Source organism: Gavia stellata, chromosome 6 (assembly GCF_030936135.1).
Source record: "Gavia stellata isolate bGavSte3 chromosome 6, bGavSte3.hap2, whole genome shotgun sequence".
Taxonomy (NCBI): domain Eukaryota; kingdom Metazoa; phylum Chordata; class Aves; order Gaviiformes; family Gaviidae; genus Gavia; species Gavia stellata.
The window spans coordinates 37,200,812-37,220,883 of record NC_082599.1 but is presented as its reverse complement, the minus strand read 5'-3'; the positions used below and the strand labels follow the sequence as shown (position 1 = coordinate 37,220,883).

The 20,072-nt window shown below is 41.8% G+C and overlaps 1 protein-coding gene across 1 annotated transcript in view; it reads right to left on the bottom strand.

Moving 5' to 3' along the window:
• Positions 1–7,487: 7,487 nt before the first annotated feature.
• The window catches only part of SNX10 (sorting nexin 10), a 36,019-nt gene continuing 23,434 nt past the window's right edge, over positions 7,488–20,072 (bottom strand). Inside the window, exons 3-7 of the mRNA XM_059818645.1 lie at positions 19,364–19,450; positions 17,158–17,258; positions 16,475–16,573; positions 8,215–8,430; positions 7,488–7,769 (exon numbers count right to left, since the gene is read on the bottom strand). Coding sequence (XP_059674628.1) covers positions 7,691–7,769; positions 8,215–8,430; positions 16,475–16,573; positions 17,158–17,258; positions 19,364–19,450 — 582 coding nt within the window. The 3' untranslated portion in view covers positions 7,488–7,690. The remainder of the gene's footprint in view (positions 7,770–8,214; positions 8,431–16,474; positions 16,574–17,157; positions 17,259–19,363; positions 19,451–20,072) is intronic.

Below are 20,072 nucleotides of genomic sequence, written 5' to 3'. Positions count from 1 at the left end.
TTTGAAAATGTTCTCTACTTCAAAGCAGACATTTTTCTGTTTTCAGGAAAAAATTAACTATAGCACATTCAAAAAGGCCACCTATTGGTTCAAACAAGAATGTCATATTTAATCTGAGTGCCATTCGAAAGACAGAATTTTTTCACCTTCAGCATAAGCAGCACAAAGTGTTTTTCATTGACTTCAACTGAACCAGCACTTGATATTTCCTTACCACTTCTACTGTGAAATTTGCATTTAGTATTTGCACATAAACTAGAACAGGCCTTTGGTATTGGTGTAAGTTACAAAATATCTGAAGTAAATATATTTTTGTTCAGAAGGTTTAACTGTGGGGTTTTTTCTGTATTCAGTTTTCTATATCATGTTTTTGCTTTGCTTTCTGATTAACCATCAGAGAATAAAAATAGTGTAAGAATCCGACAAAATACCCGTCTTGGCTGATGACTGTTTTCTTACCCACAAGCAAAAAAAAAATGGAGGGGAAGACACTACTAGTAATGAATACTTCGCTTTAATTTTGCAAGCACCCAAAATCACGGGTGTCACAGGAAAGTTCTACTACTCAGGCATATTTTAAATATATCCATGGGAAGGAATCAGAGAAAGTGCAAATACTTATAATTACAATATTCATTTAAAGTTTAAAATGCTTTGTTTTGTTGTTTGGAATAATTCTAAGCTCAGGCATATGCTGGCACATTTAACGTGGAAATTAGCTGCGCCTGATCCTCATTTTAACAAGAGGAACGTTTGAGCAAAACCTATAGTTACAGTAGTACCTGAGCGGTTTGCCACTCCTGATACATTAAAAAAAGCAAAGGTAGACTCGGTGAGACAATGGTCGGGTCGGGTCTGTGTGCCACCATAAAAGATAAATTATTCCCTACCATTGGGGGAAATCTGAGCTAGATGACATGTGTGAAGATTTCTTAATTTATCAGGAGACAGTAAGACAAAAGATATTCTTTGAAGGCGCACAATCAAATTGTACTCCTGGGCTGGGTTTTTTTTGTTTTAAATCAAGGAGATTAAAGCTATGATCTAGACTATTAGCTGACAATTGTGAGAGCAATGTAAAGGCTACCACGGAGCTAGATCTAGCCCCCCAAGGAGGACACGGTAGCCCTTTCTCGACAGAATCTGCAATTTGGTAAGGGCAGGTCTCCAGCACCACGTGCTCAACCCCGTGGAGATTCCCAAACTTAGGACTGAATGCTCGAGTTTTGATACCAGGATTCATATAAGCATCCTGGCACAATGATGGGAGACAAGGCCAATATGCACATGGATGAGGTTGACCAGAGGATTTGAGCCACATAGGCCTTATTTGCTGTATTTTATTTTTAATCTGCATTTGCCATTACAGTTTTTGCAAATAATTGTAGTTTTACTGTCAATTCCCCCTGTTTTACATCTTTTCCCTTCTCCCAGTTACTATGCAGAAATGATCCACAGGAGCAAACGGTGGGTCTAAGCTATCGTGGTGGGGAAATGTTCAACTACCAAAAAGCATAAAGCAAAGAAACAATGAGAAAAGGAAAAATATCCCTCCATCTTTGCAAGGCATTTGTCACAAGAGTGGGTAAACACTTTGCAGGCAGAAATAAGATGATGCCTTGTGGAAACCTTTTAAAGTAATTTCTAACAACTGTTTTCACTACCGGGACAGTCATTAACAGGTTGCCAGGAGAGAAACTAAAAGCTCCTAGACTGTTTCCATACAGTCTGCACCCAGTGTTATTACTTTTACGTCAATGCCTAGAAATGATAATGGGATGAGGGCCCTCCCCAGCCAGCTACTGTGAAAAACCGTACTGAAAGGTTGTCGCGAACCAGCAGACAAAGGGAGTTTTCTTACTCTCATCTTTGGACGCGGCAAGGTGAGGCACATCATGTGTGGCGTTACCCTTGCCACGGCTGCGTGGAGGCCTGTCCTCATCCCCGGACCTAGTCCTTACCCACCCTAAGCGTCCTTTTTCCAATCGGAGAGGGCGTCACGGTCCAGGCTGGAAGACAGGTACCTCCCGGTCCCCACTTCCCCAGGATCATGACCCAAACCCCTCTGTCCCTAAATCCCTCCAGCCCTTGGCAGCACAGAGCCCGCTCCCAGAACCTCTGACGCCACAGCCCCAAGTGCTCGGTGGCTTCTGGGAGGCACCATCTGAAGGTCTGGCCGAGAGGCAGCAAGCCCCACGCTGATGCTGCAGAGCTCTCCTTCGGGCACCTTCCCTTTCCCCCACGCCAGGGCTGCCTTTGTGGCGTTTTCATTGCCACGGGGCCGGGAAACCCCCACTCTGGTGCCTCTGCTCTCCAGGATATGTCCCTCCTCTCCCTCCCCTGCTCTGCTTCATACATGAATACGTTTCTTTCTTGTTATTTCCTTTTGGTATTTATTTTTTTTCTCTTTCCCATTACCCCTTTAATGCAGAGCAGGGCTGCTGATTACAAAAGAGGCAGTTTGACTCCAGCAATAGGTCTTCTTCACTAATCCTCACTGTCATGGAAATTCCAGCTGCTACAAGAATAAGAGGCTCAATCCATATTTGCCAGCTCTAATATGAAATCTGTCAGGGCCCAAATTAATGAGTTCCAAATTCCTTACATCACGATAACAGGTTAAGACTGGTCAATTAATTACATAAATCCTTCCCGATTCATTGTGCATTTTCAGGCGAGATTGTGTCTTACATAACCGGGTGACACAAGGCCTTTTGGCTCTTGTTGTTCCGCAGAAAGGCCTCCATTTAAGTGCAGCCTGCCTGCCACGGAGGCTGGTAAATGTCACGCCTTGGCTTTGCGCTGCCCCTAATTGCTTTTGTATAAAAATTACAAAAAGTAGTAATAAAAAAAATATATATAAAACAGTTTTTAAAACATTGTGGAGCCCGGCGCTGCCGTGCCGTGGGGGCCGGTGCGTGGGGGCGGCGGGGGCTGCCCCGTGGGGAGGCAGGTGCAGCCCCCCCGCCCCGGCTGAGCCCCATCCCCAGCGCGGGGGGCGCCTCCCCGGTTTGCCTGGTTGCGGAGCTGCGCGGCTACGGGAGGGGCTCTGGGGTGGGGCGTGGGGAGCCGTAAAACCGAGAAATAAAGGAAAAATATTTGATAACCCCGCGCCCCCGCGGAACGCCGCGGATATGGAGCGCGCTGGCAGCGCGGGGGTCGCCGCCCCGCTCCGCGCCGCACCCCGCCCGGCTGCGCGCTTCTCGCTGACCCACAGCGCCCCCTGGCGGCGCGGCGCGGCGGGCGCGGCCGGCGGAGGAGGGGGGCGCGGGGCGGGGGGGCCGCCTGCGCGGGAGCGGGGGTAGGAGGGAGCCCGGGGCGGCGGCGGGGGCAACAACGGGCTGCCGGGGGCGCGCGGAGCCGGTCTCCACGCCGCCCCCGCGGGCAGAGCCGGGCTGGCGCCTTCCGCGGCCGCACGTGGGCGCGGGGTTGGGGAGGGGGCGCTGCGGGAGCGCGGGCGGCCGGGCCCTCCCCCCCGCTCCCTCCCGCTCCCCCCGCCGTTGCCATGGGCTGCGGTTGCCACGAGTTACCGGATCAAGGCCGGGCGGCTTCGCTCCCTGACAGCCGCCCCCCGCCCCCCCGCGAGCGCGGGCGCACGCGTGCGCGCACGCAGCCGCCGGCCGGCGCGCACACCGCCGCCGCCATCCGAGCCGTGCGGCGGGGGGGCGGCAGCCCCTGCCGGGCAGGGCGGAGCGGAGCGGAGCGGGGCGGAGAGGACGGCGGCCCCAGGTAAGGCTCTGGCCCCGCTCCGCTCCGCTCCGCGGCCGGCGGCCCCGGGGCAGCGCCGGGAGGGCACCGGGCGCGCGCGGAAGCGCCGGGCCGGGGCGCAGCGGCGGCGGCGGGGAGCGGCGCTCCTGCCTCCCGGCGCCCTGGCGAGCGCGCCCTGGGATGCTGCCTGCCTCTTCCCTTTTTTTTTTTTCCCCTCTCCCCCTTTTTTAAGACCTCCTCCGCGCCCGCGCCGAAGCGCGGCGCCCCGCGGGAGCAGCCGCTGCCGGGCAGCGCGGCAGCAGAGCCCCGCGGGCACCCGCCGCTGCCGCTCGCCCTCGGAGCGCCCGCCCGCCCCTGCGCGACAGCTTCGCGAAGGCAGAGGCGTGTGCTGGGGGGGCTCGCAAATTAAAAAAGGGGGGGTTAAGCCCCGAGGAGAAAGCTTGATTTCTGGGGTAGAAGGTCGCTCGAATTATTTTCTATTCCAGAAGCGATCCAACACCTTACGGAGTATTTTTAACATCGAAGAAGGGAATAATTTTGTCTTTCCTAAAGCGTTTAGGCCTTTCTTGAAAAGAATGAACCTGATACTAGAAATAGTGACTTACATTTTCGCAACATTGTAAAAGCTGGTGGGGAAAAAAAAGCCCCTGGCTGAAACGCTCCCGGGTCACCAGCACAATTACAGGGACTACACAGAAACACACACGGGTTTTTGTCTACTCACCGCGACTTGGTCTGTACCTTGTGTGTTACAACACAGCAAGTCACAAATACTGTGTACCTATATAATTTAAATAATGCTCTGGAAAAAAACTCAATATGGCACATGTCAAAAAAAGACTTGGACACAGAATGTTGCAGTGTTATATGGTGGGGCATTTAAGAGTATAAATTTTCTCAGCGCTTGTAAAACTACATTGCTATTTAAATCAAAATTTTCATTCCAAAAGACAATTTTTCTCACTTTTCTTGAAAGTATATTTTAATGACACTGTAAATAACAGGTTGCTTAATAGTGATTTACAATATGTTATAGAATGTGACAGCACATATGACTGGAGTGAATTTTCACTTCTTTACATTTTCTACAAAACCAATAACAACAACAAACCCAAATACAACAGTGTGTGTGTATATATATATAAACAAAAATAGTTGAAGAGTAATTACACATTGTAAGTCATAAAGTGATTAGGATATTGATATTGAAATAAAGGAAACCGTACTGGGAGGTTTAAACACAAAATAGAAAAGTGGTAACTTGTTCTATTGAAGTAACTTGTTTAGTTACTTAAAAGCTTTTAATAAATCATCATCAAAGTGAGAACATAAAGTTCTAAGCAAAAGATAAAGCAAAGTTTTTGAGTGCAGAATGATTGCAATTAGATATAAATTAGCAATAGTAATTACATGATATTATAAACTAGATATTAGCCTGCTTAAAAAACTAGCAGGAAATACCAGCATTATTCAATACTAAAAAATGAGACTCAAAATACCAGTGATCAACTGAATCAAAATATATTACATAGTGTTGAAAAAAATCACTAAATCATTGGAGTCATAAAAGACATGAAAAATATTTTTACATTTAAATTTATAAGTTACATTTAAATGTTCCAAATTAAACAAAACATCTTAAAGCACTTATATGCAATTACATACAGCTGATACAAAAAGGAGACATACTAGACCATAGAATACTTTTCCTTCCACTTTAATAAGAAAAATTCCAGTAATACTACATACAAACAACATTCAAAAGATAAATATCTAAACAAATTTCTGTCAAAGCTGGGAAAAAAGTTCTGTTAGAGTAGTCTTAGAATTTTTGAACAGGGTGACAAAGAAAATAACAAAACAACAATAGAACTATTAGAAAACAAATATTTATTTCAGAAACATCTTGATTTGGAAAACACTCAACTGGCATATAGATAAGCTCCTGGAATTAATAATAAAAAATAGCCACAAAGGCTCTCCAAACCTTGTATTTCTGTAATGTTCATCAGATACTGAAGACATGTTAGTAGGCCAGAATTGTAAAGTGCTACAACAGTTTAGCTCAATATTTTAATACAAAATAAAACACCCACTACCCTAACATTGCATTGTATAAAAACATTAATATCTTTCTCAGACACTATTCCAGGTTTTGTTTTTATATTTTCCCCATCTTTTAAATAAATTTGCTAAACAATTCTTCTTGTAATGTGCCATCATAAAAAAAAAAAGTCAAGTAATCAAACATCTCTGCCTGGCAATAACAGCTATTTTTTAAGCTACTTTTAGTGATAACTTGTTGCTTTAATTAAATGTTATCACTTTTACATTAAAATAGCTTTGCTGCTAACTAACAAATAAGCTGAGAAGGTAAATAGATACATTTGTGCAATTCAATAAGACCAAGCAAAAAACCACGGATATTTATCTTAGAAAAGTGCTACCATCAACAAAATACAGTGGCTTAAAGTAGTTACCTAAGAGATATTATCCTCAGGCTATTAAAACAGGTTTCTAAAATTACACAGATTCCCAGCTGGATGCTTTAAAAAAGCATGCCCACACATGCCTATGCTAACCTTTATTAGCTGGCCATTTAATAATCTATTGTTTCTGTAATTCACAGGTTTAAAACGTCCCTCCTTTGAAAGTATCCACAGAATGCTTAAAAAAAAAAATATATATATATATATATCTCTCCATTTCTAGGCTGGTAACTACAGCCCTGAAGTTAATGGGAGCTTTGCTAGGGTGATCAGACCCCCCAGCTCTTTTTAATAGCAGTTAAATGTCAAATATAAATACAACACCACAGTGAAACATATTCCTTTGACAGAATCTGGGACAAGACACTATGCAGCTGCTGTTAACAATAACGAACAAAACTGACATTTAATCAAAGTAAGTGTTGGTGGTTACGAAGTTGTGTTCAAGCCTGCCTTTTGTTTGTGAAAAAGTCAGTACTCCAACGTGTTAACTACAGCCACAGTGAAATCAGCAGCTTCTGTTACTCCCAAAGAGTGGAGAGGTCCATGTCTGTACAGGGTGTTATTAGCTATGTGATTATCATCATCTCAGAGGAAGATATGCTCCGTTTCAGTTGCTAAACTAAAACATCTCTCCCGGCATCTTCAAATATAGATGCCTAAAGTTAAACATGCTGAAAATGAAATCCTGGCCCTAGCGAGGTCGATGCAAAATTCAGCCATTGGTTTCAATGCATCTCATCCAGGATTTTCACTCGGAATGAGTATCTGTAATTCCCTGGGAACTGAGAATCTCCAGCAAGCCTAGAAATGGTGTCATTTTTATTAATATTTCTATAACTTCTAAGCAACCACGCTCAAGAATTTTGGCCTTCAGTTCTTATGCATGATAAACCCAAGCTTTCCATAAACATTACAGAAAGACGAGAGGAAGATATAAATATATCTCAAATTGTCAGCAGCATATAAGTTTGTACAAATGTTGTTTTGCTGATGTTGCTGAGCTACTTTAAAAAGTTAATACCTTGTGGGGTATGTAATTTCATCACCAATGTCAAATGACTTCTAAAGATTAAACTTCTCTGATGCAAATTACAAAAAGATGCTTTGAATATATTTGATATGATATACCAACTTTTAAGCTGAGGAATTAAGTTATCTTTAAAGATCCAAGACATGCACTCACTAAGGGAAATATTTTAACTGCCACATATGTCAGCAGAGCATGACTTACCCAATACTGAGATTTTAATAGTCACAAAAACCTAAATGCAATAGGTAGCATGTAGACTTCAATCAACGTACATAATAAATCAACAAAGAATAGTATCAAGGTCTGTTTTGAAAATTTTGTAAGGACGTATAGTTGTATTGACGATGCATCTTTTAGGTACGCGTTACCAGCCAGACATGTTTACGTGGCACACATAACCAGTAAACAGAGCAGAAACAACTTTGTACTGTCCTTAAGATAGAAATACAGCAATGATTTTTCATGATTCTTCAGAAGCTGGGCTTGCTTTACATCCACATGAAATGCTGTCATCACTAGGTCCGAGCCCGGAGGATGAACTGCAGAAAAAGGGGAGAGGGGGGGAAAAAAAAAAAAAATAAGAGGAGGAAATTGGTTTTCACAACACACTCAAAGCCTGAGTAACAGAGGAGAACTTTAATTATCTCCAGTCACAAAGAGAGACAGGAAATTTGGACTTTTAATTAGCCATTTGGAGTGCAGTTGGATATTTTTTTAGCAAGATAATTTAAACGCGAATAATTCAAGTCTGACTAAATGAAATTCACATAATCAGAATGCAGATAATTGAATTTCTACTGCATTCATTAATTCAGTGTGGAGGTGTGTGTGAAGACTTCTATGATGAGCTGTCACAGCTCAATAAAATCTCAGTCAATTAATTTTTTCATTATCTTAGTATTACATCAACAAAAAAAGTGAACCATGCGCATGTGTGTGTGTATGTATATATAATCTCAGAAAGTAAGGAAATACAGAAATCACCTCTCTGAATCAGAGTCCGCATAATTTTTTCCTTTTTTTCTCTCTTCATCTTCTACAGGAAAACGTCTGTTCAAAGAGGCGAACTTATGAATTGCATCAGCAACAGAGTATTTGGTCTGTCCAGATACACAAGCCTCCATATCTTCTGGGCTTAGCTGAGTCTGTAAGAAGAGGTGAAGCCTACTGTCTGACAGCAATAATGCATCTTGCAGGATCCTGGAAAAAGAAAAAAGTCAAATGTGTTTATATAGATGCACATACGCACATATATTCTAATGTGTTTTACCAGAACAAATTCTAAATGATGTCTTGCTTTTAAGTTTTCAGATGAGTCCTAAATCAGTAACAGAAGGTAATGAACATATTAAAATGATTAGGTGTGTGTTACTTTCTTATTACATTATTTGGAATTTTAGGCGAGTAAAAACATGAAGCTAATAGTTAGGCACATCTGCTATTAGAATAACTTCAAGGACATTTCTTCCATTTAACCATCTGTTATTACCACATGGATCAATTAATGATTTTTAGGCAGTTGGAGACATATACTCTTACAAAAATTTGGTCTCCATTGGAGAACTCTTTTTTTTAATAGCTAAGGTTTTCTAAAAATTACAAGTCACCAATTTCTTTAGTAGGGAAAAGAAGTGTGTACAGAGACAGAGGACTTCATACACACACAGCATCAGGACTTTGAAATACCTGTAAACAACAGAGCCAACACTAGCCAAAATCATTTACACTTTTAAAATATGCGTACATTTAGCTAGAATGAAAATGCTAATACTAAACGCTGATTTAAATTTACTTGCAAACAGTTTTCAGGGAATCTTAAATACTATGTCATTCCAGTTATTCTTTTCAAAAGTCCATTTTAATCTTTGGTTTATATGTATTTTAAATTAAATCTTCAAATAAATTTAGCACAGAGTATTCACTTACATCAAGTGAGAGTAAACAAAATACAATACATTCCAGTAACACAGAAAGTTGTAGAGATACTTTTACAAGGACTGAGAATTGAGGATCATCATCACTATTAAAAAAAAAAGAAAAAGGCAACTTTGCTCCAACGTTTCTCTAGAGAAGGAATTCTTTAATACACAAATCCTAGAATGATTAACAAGAGACTCTTTTTTTTATATGTACATGTAATTTTACTCACGTAATAAAGTCAGAGTCTATGATCATGCCAAACAGTGCTCCACAGAAAATTATTAAAATATCTTTAAACAAATCAAAACTATTAAGAGTCAATATTTACCTATTTCTACCTATTTAGGTTACAGTCATTACCAAAAAAGTCATTGCTATGCAAGAGGAAACGAGAGATGACATTAACGTAAGAACTAGTAAAAGCAGAAAGAAATATTGCATTCTATAGGTACTCTGACTAAAATGCAAAGTATAACTGATTAGTTCCTTCTCGCAAATAAGATTAATGGTGTATTTGGACCGTAATGTTTTAGAACACATGTTCTGAAAACTGTTGTCTAAAGTGGCCAACATTACAATAACATTTAATAAATACACTAAAGGAGTTCTGGCTTCATCTAAGCCTATAAAAATCTGTCAAATCAAAATAAGTAATAAAAGATATCCAAGTGAAAATGCGGGGTATTTGTGTACATGCACATTTCATTTGCCTAGGTAAACACACACAGAGTCTCAACCAAATAACTCAAACTTTGACACCTTCCAATGACAAAATGTCCGCAATGACCCTAATGATCTACCAGGTGCATTTGAAATTCAGCCTCAGAAAAAACAGATTTCGCTGAAGTTCAAAATAAGCACAGTTTCATACCTAGAGAAAGCCTTTTTAATCCAATCCAAATTCTCACAATTTTACTTAAAAATAAACATAGCAAATAGACATCTGTAAAATCAATGCATGCAGTGTGTTAATATACAGAAAAACTTCTTCATAGTGTAAAAGAAGCCAGCAAATGCTGTGTAAAAATGATTCAAAACACAGAATTTACAGGTCTACACACCTTGACAGCAACAGCTTCATGAATGCAGTTTGAAAAGCCATCATTCAGTGGCCACTGAAAGAGGATTTCAGCCTTGACTCTTGATAAACATACATTCCAAACAAAGACAAACATTGCAACAAAAAGTAAAAGAAAAAGTATCATTCCACGCAATAAATCCACATTTATAGTTTATGCACTTGGGGGAGTAAATTTTCTCATTCCTTTTTCCTCCTCTTAAAAAAAAATTATAAAAAATAACATGCTGGAGTTTACTGTAGAGTAACTAGAGTTACTGTTTTTCCCAGGCTTATGCGCACAATGAGGGGATGCACATTTCTGCAATTCTAACATTTGCGTGTCTAATACCAAGTAACCCAGCAAAACAGATATTAAATTCTGTGGATGGCATTTAGTTTCACAGATTTTCCTCTCGACGTACCTTCAAAAGTTTCCTGCCAACCAACGAAAACACAAGTAACTAACCGTTCATGAGATTACGCTACACTTACAGCTCTGTTGCTGTTTGAAATGTATTTTATTTTCTTTATAAAATAATGGGTAATCTTTAAAATTGATTTTAGATGGTTTGAGGCATTACACCAGAGAAGTAATGAGCACTAATGTCAATGATATTGGACACAAATTCATTTTAGCTTTATTTCATGTCCAGTACAATTCTGCTAAGCCTTGAACTGCTAAAGCACTGTTATTAACTCGGCAGTAACCTAACACATGGACCAGCAAACAAAAGTGATAAGAGTACAGACTGATCAGGACCTCAAGGCTACTGTCCTTTTTCTGCAGCTATAATTCAATTTCCAATTTTACTTTACATTGGACTCATTATTTCACAGTCATTTTCTTTTCTGCTTCATAGTGCCATCTGGAGGTGAAAGGAGTGAAGAGAAACCAAGGCAAAGAAATGGAAAAATGTTCATAAAGCTAATCACACACACACATATATATGTTCACAAGGGGCGGGAGGGACCAAACACTCAATGCATTTTGCAAACCATTTTAAACCATCCTAAAAGCAAATATATGAACACCTTTCACCCAGTCATACCCTTGAAGCATTTCTTCTTTCAATTAAAAAATAACTTCTGCTTTTTACCCCACCATCTGAACCAACAGGTTAGATTGCTTTTTAATTGCATCCTTCAAGCAATCAAAATGAAAAATAAATTCTGTGCTATCCGTAAGCGTTATGCTTTCCTGTTCAAAATACTCTTTCTTCAAGGAAATAACTATACATTTGTCACCAAATGTTACTAGTAGTATTAAATGCTGGTATAGCAGTTGCTCTCCAGGGCTTTCTCTGTCCTGAGGACTCACTGTGTGAAGGGTTGTACACCTAAGAAATAGATTTGGCTCCAAGGACTTTAAAAACAAAATCAAAATTACAAAACACCACCTAACAATTAAAAATGCAAGAGGAAAGGCAAAGTGTCATAATATTAATACTTGGATGTCTTAGCAGAGGCTGAACGCGTGCGCAGTTTGAATACAACCAGTAGCACTCCCGGTCCTTCTCAAACAGTTTTATTACAGCCAGCGTCAGTGCAAAGCTGCGGTTACAGTGATGTAAATCAGCTCTCACTGCCGTCGCGCTAATGGAAGAGTCATGGCTCACGGTGATAATTCCTATAAACTGACTGGGCATATTTAAGAGAACAACAGACTTTCTATGCACGCCTGGAATAAGAACTAAAGGCTAAATCCTGCAAGTCTTGAGCCCATCAGTAGTCATTACTTGTCAGATCTCACTCTTCTTGGCCAGATTGCTCACATGCATAATGACTACTTATGTGATTAAGGGGGCTGCAGGATAAGGCTCTACATTTGAATTAGAGGTAATAAAATCATTTTTTATTCACGGCCATGTGAATCTTTGTTTGTAAGCTTTCAGTAAATGCTCATGATCTCTAGACCTTTAAAGAAGCAGGGCCAAAAAACATCACTTTACAACCAAAAGAAATAATGTCATTTTTGAGGAAATGCTGGATACTATACGAAGAGCATTTCTCCTTCCCCGTGTTACAGCAAGAACATTTACGAAAGACAAAACATGTGTTTTGTCTTATTTGGACAAGGTCCAAAATCTGGTTTTCTTCAACATGATTTTATTAGGTATATTATACACTGTTCTGCTGGAGGAGAACAACATATGGCTGAACAGTACAACTTAATCCTAACTAAAGATTTCCTGTATCTACTGTAACCTAATACAATGACAGATGCACACTTGCATGTGTGTGGAAGGTTAACACTCCGATTTTGTTTTCGACAAATTTACTCTGCCCATTGACATCATATCAGGAGAGCAAGGGGAAGAAAAAAAACCCCGGAGTTGAGGCGGGGGATGACAGCCTGTGCTGTGGTGCCCTCTGCTGAGCACCCAGCCCTCAGCCCCTCGCCCCAGCCCACCGCCAACAAAGCCCCAGTTTCCTCTTAAAAAAAAAGCCGACTGCGTTTCCTCCTTCATTTTTCATAAGGGAGGAAGTGTTACTGAGAGCGAGCAACTGCCAAGAAACTGTTGGGCATCTGACAATGCATACGTTTAAGAAAGGATTAAGCAACACGCACCTGCTAGGCATTATTCACTTCACTCGCCAGATAGGAAATATTAGCAAGGCTCCATTGGAAAGAGGCAGCCGCCACTCACCCAAGGAGATCCTGCTTGCCCCATGGCTGCCGATGCTCTCGCCTGAGCCCTGGCAAGCTGATAACTATCCCTTTTGCAGCCAGCCTCCTGCTTTCCACATCCCTGAGAGTGCACCCAGTGGAGACACCTCTGGGAGAGTCCTCCGACTCTGCACCAGCTCCTGCTTGTGGGACTGCTGTGGGGAAGGTAAGGAGGTGTGAGGAGGAAGGCAGAAGCCCAGCCACCTCCAGAGAATGGCTCTGCCTCAGGCAGTTGAGTTTTGGGTGGCTTGCTCGCTCCAGCACCAAGTGAGCCCGAGGCACAGCCATCCGGAGCAGCAACGCTGTGGACGCCCTTCGTCTCCTGTGGACGCCCTTCATCTCCTGTGGATCCGAGCACTGCTTTTCTCAGAACTCCTAGTACGTCTTCCACCCCATTGTAAACTGCATGTTTGAAAACTAATTGAAGACTAATCCTTTTTCCTAAGCCACCTGATTTTTTTGGGATCCAACTGTATTCAATTAAAAAAAAATAGCAGTGACTGAACCCAACTTCATTTAAAAAGGTTTTGTTAATTAGTTTTCTAATAAGCAAACCCAAATGATCTTCTGTGAAGGTAATCTAAATCCCAAAGTTAAACCTGTGCAGCTACAAAGGGATGAAAGCAAAGGGGATCTTACAGAACCTAATATCATAAGATAGTGTTAATTTTGACCTCTAATTTAAGAATAAGCTTTTCCTGTGAATTTACAGACATCCTCAAAGGATGAGGATACTTACCAGGAAACACACATAATATTCCTTATTCTTACAAAGTAATTCATAATTGAAAGGGGCTAGCTGACTTCCATTAATGCAAATGGCCTCTTGAAATATTGAATTATGCCCAGACAAGAAGTGAGCTTTACAGCTCTTCATCACTCAGAGATAATAACCTATAAGACAAGCAGGTCTTACCCTGCATTTGTGCAGTAAAGCCAAATCAAAATGGGACACCCGTTCCCAGATTTCACCAAATTCTAGCGGTTTGCTTTAGTTTCCAGCTGTTGGCCTAATTCTCACACTACTGTGCCCACCACGGAGAGGCTTCACAAAGGCTCTGAGTATACACCTTGCCCCATGCTAACTTGTTCTGGAGTGACAGGTGAAGGAGGAACAAGAGAACTCCATAGCCATCCACATACAGGCAACGTGGAGGTGCTCCCAGGGCCAGAAGCTGAGTATCAGAGAGCCTCCAGCCACTCTATCCTTACTCCTCAGGCGCGTGGCTCTTGCCTGGGCAGACACTACAGCAAGCTGCTCACACAGCAATGGACACAGGGCACAAACTGAGACTGTGAAAGATCCAAACTCCATTTCAGAGGCAGCTGGGATCCTGATAACCTCACAAGGCACAAGGGAGAAGCTCGGGTTCCTGCATCACATGCGGGCATTTGAAAAAACGTTACCTGCGAAGCTCTCCCTTGACAGGTCTACATAGGGTGGAATCCCATTTCTTCCCACTGCCACAAAGAAACACCAGTGGGGCTGTGAGCTTGTGCACGGTGACTGCCGTCATTGCTGGGGCAAACAGAGCACTCGGTTTTGCAGTTCTGGGTTACACCGCCCCATGCAAATACTTTCTGGCTCCTTTCCCACCCCCTTTCTAATATACCAGGGAGGTCGTGCTTCCCCTGGCATTGCCACACTACAGAACATGCAGCATCCAGACCTAGAGCTTTAGTGAAGACAGGTGTGCGTGTGTGTATATATATTGTTAATGAGCCGCACAAATTCAACTTCAGGGAAAGAAATCGTAACCTGTGGTTCAGACTCATTAAAAAAGGGGGGGGAAGCATCATGGCAGCCTAGCTGAGCCGGTGAAAAGATCCCTTCTGCAAGCAGCAGCAGAGAGGTGCCAGCCAGCAGAGGGCAATGGTACAGCACGTGAGGTGCCAAGCCAGTTCATCACAACACAACCCCATCCGAAAATTCCTTTCAACTATTCCCCCGGGCTGAGAGAAAGCTGACACCTTTCTAAACAGCATCCAAGTTCAAACATTTAAATCATTACCTTACGACAGAGATGCCTCTTTTCCCACTCCTGGACTAACAGCAGCAAGGTAAAGTGCTCCACATGCTGGCATTTTCTGCTGTCAGTACCCATTTAAGCTACAGACATCCACAAAATTGGAGAGTGAAGATGTGTTTTAAGAGAATCTACCTCTCTGTTTTGCCTTCTGAAGCACAGACAGTAGTTGTAAATGTTTTTGATGCTGAAATGCTGTACCGTGTTACCAGATGGCCCTCTTTGCCATTTTAAAATAGGAGTGATTTTGGAAACGCACTACTCCATGGGGCAGCACAGCTAAGCTAGAACTGCTTAGACCCAGGGACCTGAACTACAACACCCTTTGTATCACCTCTAGAAGCACAGTTGCTCTATTTCACTGTCCTTCTTTCCTGAGGTGCAGAAAAAAAACCCCTCTGATCCTTTTCCGCTTCCCCTTCCCTGTCTCACACGCCTTCAGCCAGTATTTATTGGCTATCCTTTTGGTCACAGATTCTATATAACTGTATACAGAGTATTATTCCTGCAGCAGTTAGCTCTCCCTGCCTTCAGCTGTTAAGCCTAACAAATATACCTCAGGACCAATGACTTGTTGTCTGTTAGGGAGGCTTATAATTATAACACACTGACTGGAAAAATAGTGGGTCCAATATTGCTCTACCCACCGACCACAAGGCTTAAAGCCTACTTAAATGATTTGCTTTTTTCCTTTGCTTATGCAGTTCTGATTCATGGAAACAATGATACTGAAAGAAGATGAAAAGTCTCTACTCACAGTGTTTTACCATGCCCTTACCCCGAGCAGTGGCTAAGGAGAGCCTGCAAATGTATGCACAATTCCTGCCCCAGCAGCTGTGAGCAGCCTGCTCTCACACCGGCAGTGCCAGGGTACTGCGAGAATGGCAGAGAAAGGAGAAGATTACACCAACAGGGTCTCTGCCACTGTAGAAGGTAAAGTGGTTACAGCAGCGGGACTGGGGGATGCAGTACCGAAACTCATACAGAACTCCCTTGTAACACAGGTCAGACTCTAGCTAAGTCTGATGAATGATTTTATACAGATTGAAAATGATCACAGCTGCTAGATCCTGTTTATGATAGTGGCACTCGTAAACAAAGTAATTAGCATTACAGGAAATATCTGTGTTAGGAGATGTCGCTACAGAATTTTCCCAGGCTCCCAGGGGTTTAGCCCACAAAGACACTGATTTTCCATTAACATAAAGAGGGAGAGAAGTCTGTTTGTCGGAGAACATCCAGCTCATTCTTGAAAGCTAGAAACAGACATCATGGTGAAAGAACTCCCAACCTCAATACACAATTGCGAAGTGACATAAATCCAAAACTATTATTTATAACCAGTGCAATGAAACACAATGGAAAAGCCCCAGTTGAAGTTTCCTTACAACCGACAGAGCTGAAGTCACGTGTATGAAATAAGACTGTGCAAATAAAAAATAAAACCAAATGTGTAACACGTACAGATGACCACACGGTGGCTCTAAAGTACCAGAGATGAGCTATTTTACAGCAGAAAATTGATGACATCATAGAAATGCCAACATCTCTAAGATAGGCTGTACTTACTTTTCCAGGAATTCTTGTAGCCCCTGCCGACGATGGTCCACGTGATGAGGATTGTTCATATTGAAAAAAGGAGTTTTAGATGGCAGTTCAGGTAGCTGTCTTTATAAACAAGAAGCAAATACACAGTTAAAACCAAATCTGAAAGAGCGGAGAAAAATGCAATAAGCAAATGCCAACCCCGAGCATGTGAAAAATCACGGGTCATGTTCCAGAAGCTCATGAAATTGAATTTGGGAACACAAGGTTGAGAAACTGGAGGGCTTCTCACACACCTCAAAGGGAAAAATACATTAATCTGATTTTTCTGGTCCAGTTGTTAGGCCTGCACGCATGTCTTGCTGGGTCTCTAATGGTCCTTGCAGAACCTAAGCACATTGCAAAAATGCAGAGACGAGGTACGTACACCTACGCTAGGTTGCTATTTCTGCTACCTGTGCATCGCAAAAGGAATCGCAGATCAAATTTGTTACAAATTAGAAGGGCGCTCACCAAAAAACGGCTATCAGTACAAACCACATTCTTCTGGGTTTAAAGCAGAGAAAACGGCTTGTATAGAATAAACTTGTGCTAGTACACAGGACACTTTCCAGCCCTGACTTCTGTAATTCTCAGAATTAATGTGAAATAATCCTCCCCTTCCATGATTAACAGATTATTAAATTGCCATATATAAAGTTGCTCACATAAGCACTGCATTGCTCTGAAGCCTCTGCCGAAGCCAAACAAATTCTCGAAAGCGTCGTCTAACACAGGATGTTTTCCTTGTAAAGCACATACTGTTTGTCTGTTGGGAAATAAAAAACATTTTACTTTGTAAATCAGCTTAAGCTAAAGTGCAGGCATAGTATTAAAAACACATCTGAGATGCTAATCCCTAAAACACCAATGGAAAGCTTGACATTAATTCAGTTTAGGTTACGGACTGTGCTTTATCTCAGACAGGACTGGTGACAGTTTCTACTGTTTCTCAGGGAAATATTCTTCATTGCTTTTTTTCTTTTTAAAAGCAAGAGACCTGGATTACAGTACAACTTGCAGTAACAGGAAAAAAGATCTCGGAAAAAATTTTCAGCAGATAATGCCAATCTTTGCAGGGGAATAAAAATCATGTTTAGCTATTGTAGTTATAATCCTGCAAACAGTTAGCTACATAGAGTTATTCCCGTGTGCAACCCTACTTAAATCAAATCAAATAAACTCTCCGCAAGTAGCGGCATTTGGAAATTTTCCCACAGAGTACTATTAGTCCACTAGAAAAAAGCCAATTCATCAAGAGAAACAATTCAAGGAAATTAAATGCTTTTGCCAAATCTTCCTGTGGAGCACACATTTAGACTACACCCCACCTACCAGACAGGGCTTAATGGTTGGACTTGATGATCTTACAGGTCTTTTCCAACCTTAGTGATTCTGTGACTGCATTAAACACCTTCCTGCAGTCCAACACACCCTCAATCGCCTGCCAGGAGCCACAACTCCTGGACAGCCACATGATGCAGACTGTAGAGGGCCCAAAGATGCCAGCCTTCTGGAATAGATGAGTATCTGGGATATCTCACAGTTTAAGAGGCCAAATGCTCTAGGAGCTGGGCAAAAGGGGAACCCAGCTGGTCTAAGAGCCTGGCAGACCCAAGATCTTGAATCCATTGAGAAGCCTGGATGGTAGGACTGACCTAGAAATTTGGTCTCTGAAAGCCCTGGCACTGTGCTGGTAGGAAGCTAAGCTGATGCTTATCAGCTTCAGAGGTGCCCAGTGCTGAATCATATAACACTGGGTCTAGATGACATCACCCCACCTTAGCAGGCACCGAGAAAGCCAGTAATAAATATACTCTTGGTCAGAAGCACCAATGCCTGTGAAAGAGCAATACAGCACCCGCCCCACCAAATCTACAGAATTTCTATTTACCAGAAGCCAAAAATATAATTGCTTTGGAACCAGTACTTAAACCACACTGCAAAATGTAGAAGTTTCAGAGCTCTGATTGCCACAGAGGAGAGAAGTACTTGTCACGATGGACATTTAATAAGCCATCATTTGACTGCTTGCTCTCATTACGCTGAATGCTTGACTCTCCCACATAGGAAGGAAACGCTTTTGGTCTTGTGCCAAGCATTAACCACGTAACTTGGCGCTCTCAAATTCTTCACCTGATAGCAGATACACTTCACAAATTTTTTTTTACATTGCAATTAAAATCCCTGGATCTAGATTTGGGAAATTAGTATAACTCCTTCTATATGTCATCCACCAAAGAAGAATAATTAGCAAAACAAAATGATGTATAGGACAGATTTAAGACACACAAAAACCGTAATTCTAAGTGCATTCCCATTAACATATGGTAGACTACAATCATAAACCCAAGTGTAGTTACTTGACATATCCAAGCACCACTAAACTAGCATAATATGAAAGTCAAGGTACACGGAAAACCACCACATTGAAGCAACCAAATAATTTGGCAAAAAAGAAGAACCGAGGAGAATTTAATGTACAAATAACCACATAATTACTTGAAAAGAAAGTCGTTTTCCCACAAATACCTGAACATAAAAATTCTTCTATAATGGTAAGACATCACTGACTATGACAGTCTTCTAGTTGATAAATAAAGCTAAAAATAGCGTTTGTTGCAAGACATTGTGGAGTGCACATGTGAACACAATACCAGGTTCAACTCCCAGCTCTGCCAGACCTACTACATGGCCTCTGGCCAACTCACCTTACCTGTTCCACTGCATCTCAGTCGTTAAAAGGAGAATAATATTCTCCAGCCTCCCAGAAGTGGTGTAAAGAAACTCCTTTAATACCCCAAAGAGAACCCTGGCTTGGACAGAAACAGCAATAGGAGCCCAAAGAATCTGCGCTGATATTTTTATACTTACGTGAATAAATATCTCGTAGTCTATGTAAGAATGCCATGAGTCTTCTTTCTGTGTCCTGGGGTCTCGCACCAAGACAGTTACAAATTCCTGCAAGCGCATAATAAAAATCAAGCAATTAATTTTGGAAGACAATGGCAGCCTGAAAGACTCTCTTGATTGCTCTGTGGTTCCACAAACTACTGTGCTCAGATTAAAAGCTGAACTGCTGTTTTATTGAATTTTGCAACCCTATAAAAGGGGAAGCAAAAAGCAATGAATCATCCGAGCCACACCACATGTCCGGGAAATTCCTTGCCAAACTGCTAGCTGAAAAAGAATATTTCAGATTAAGTAATACTGTGAAAAGTCATATATGTTTCATGCATGGGAGATTTGGTAATCTCAGTAGCTACAAACCAAAAACCTAACATTCAAAGTCACACATGCGAGAGAGAACGAGGCAGGTATTTTAGGCTTTTCCAACCCTTGTAATCAACATTCACACAGAATGTGTTACAAACCTGCTCCATGTACCCAATACTTAAGTATAACATTTTATTTTATCTATGTTTTTTAAAATCAAGTATTCATACCCACCGATTTCAAGGATCTGAAGTAAGCGCTCGGTATCTCCATGGGGAGCTGAAGAACTGCCTTTTTTTATGCCCCAAATGACTTGCTCCAGCCTGGTAGAAAAGGATGTACCACTATCAATTGCCCCAGACACAGA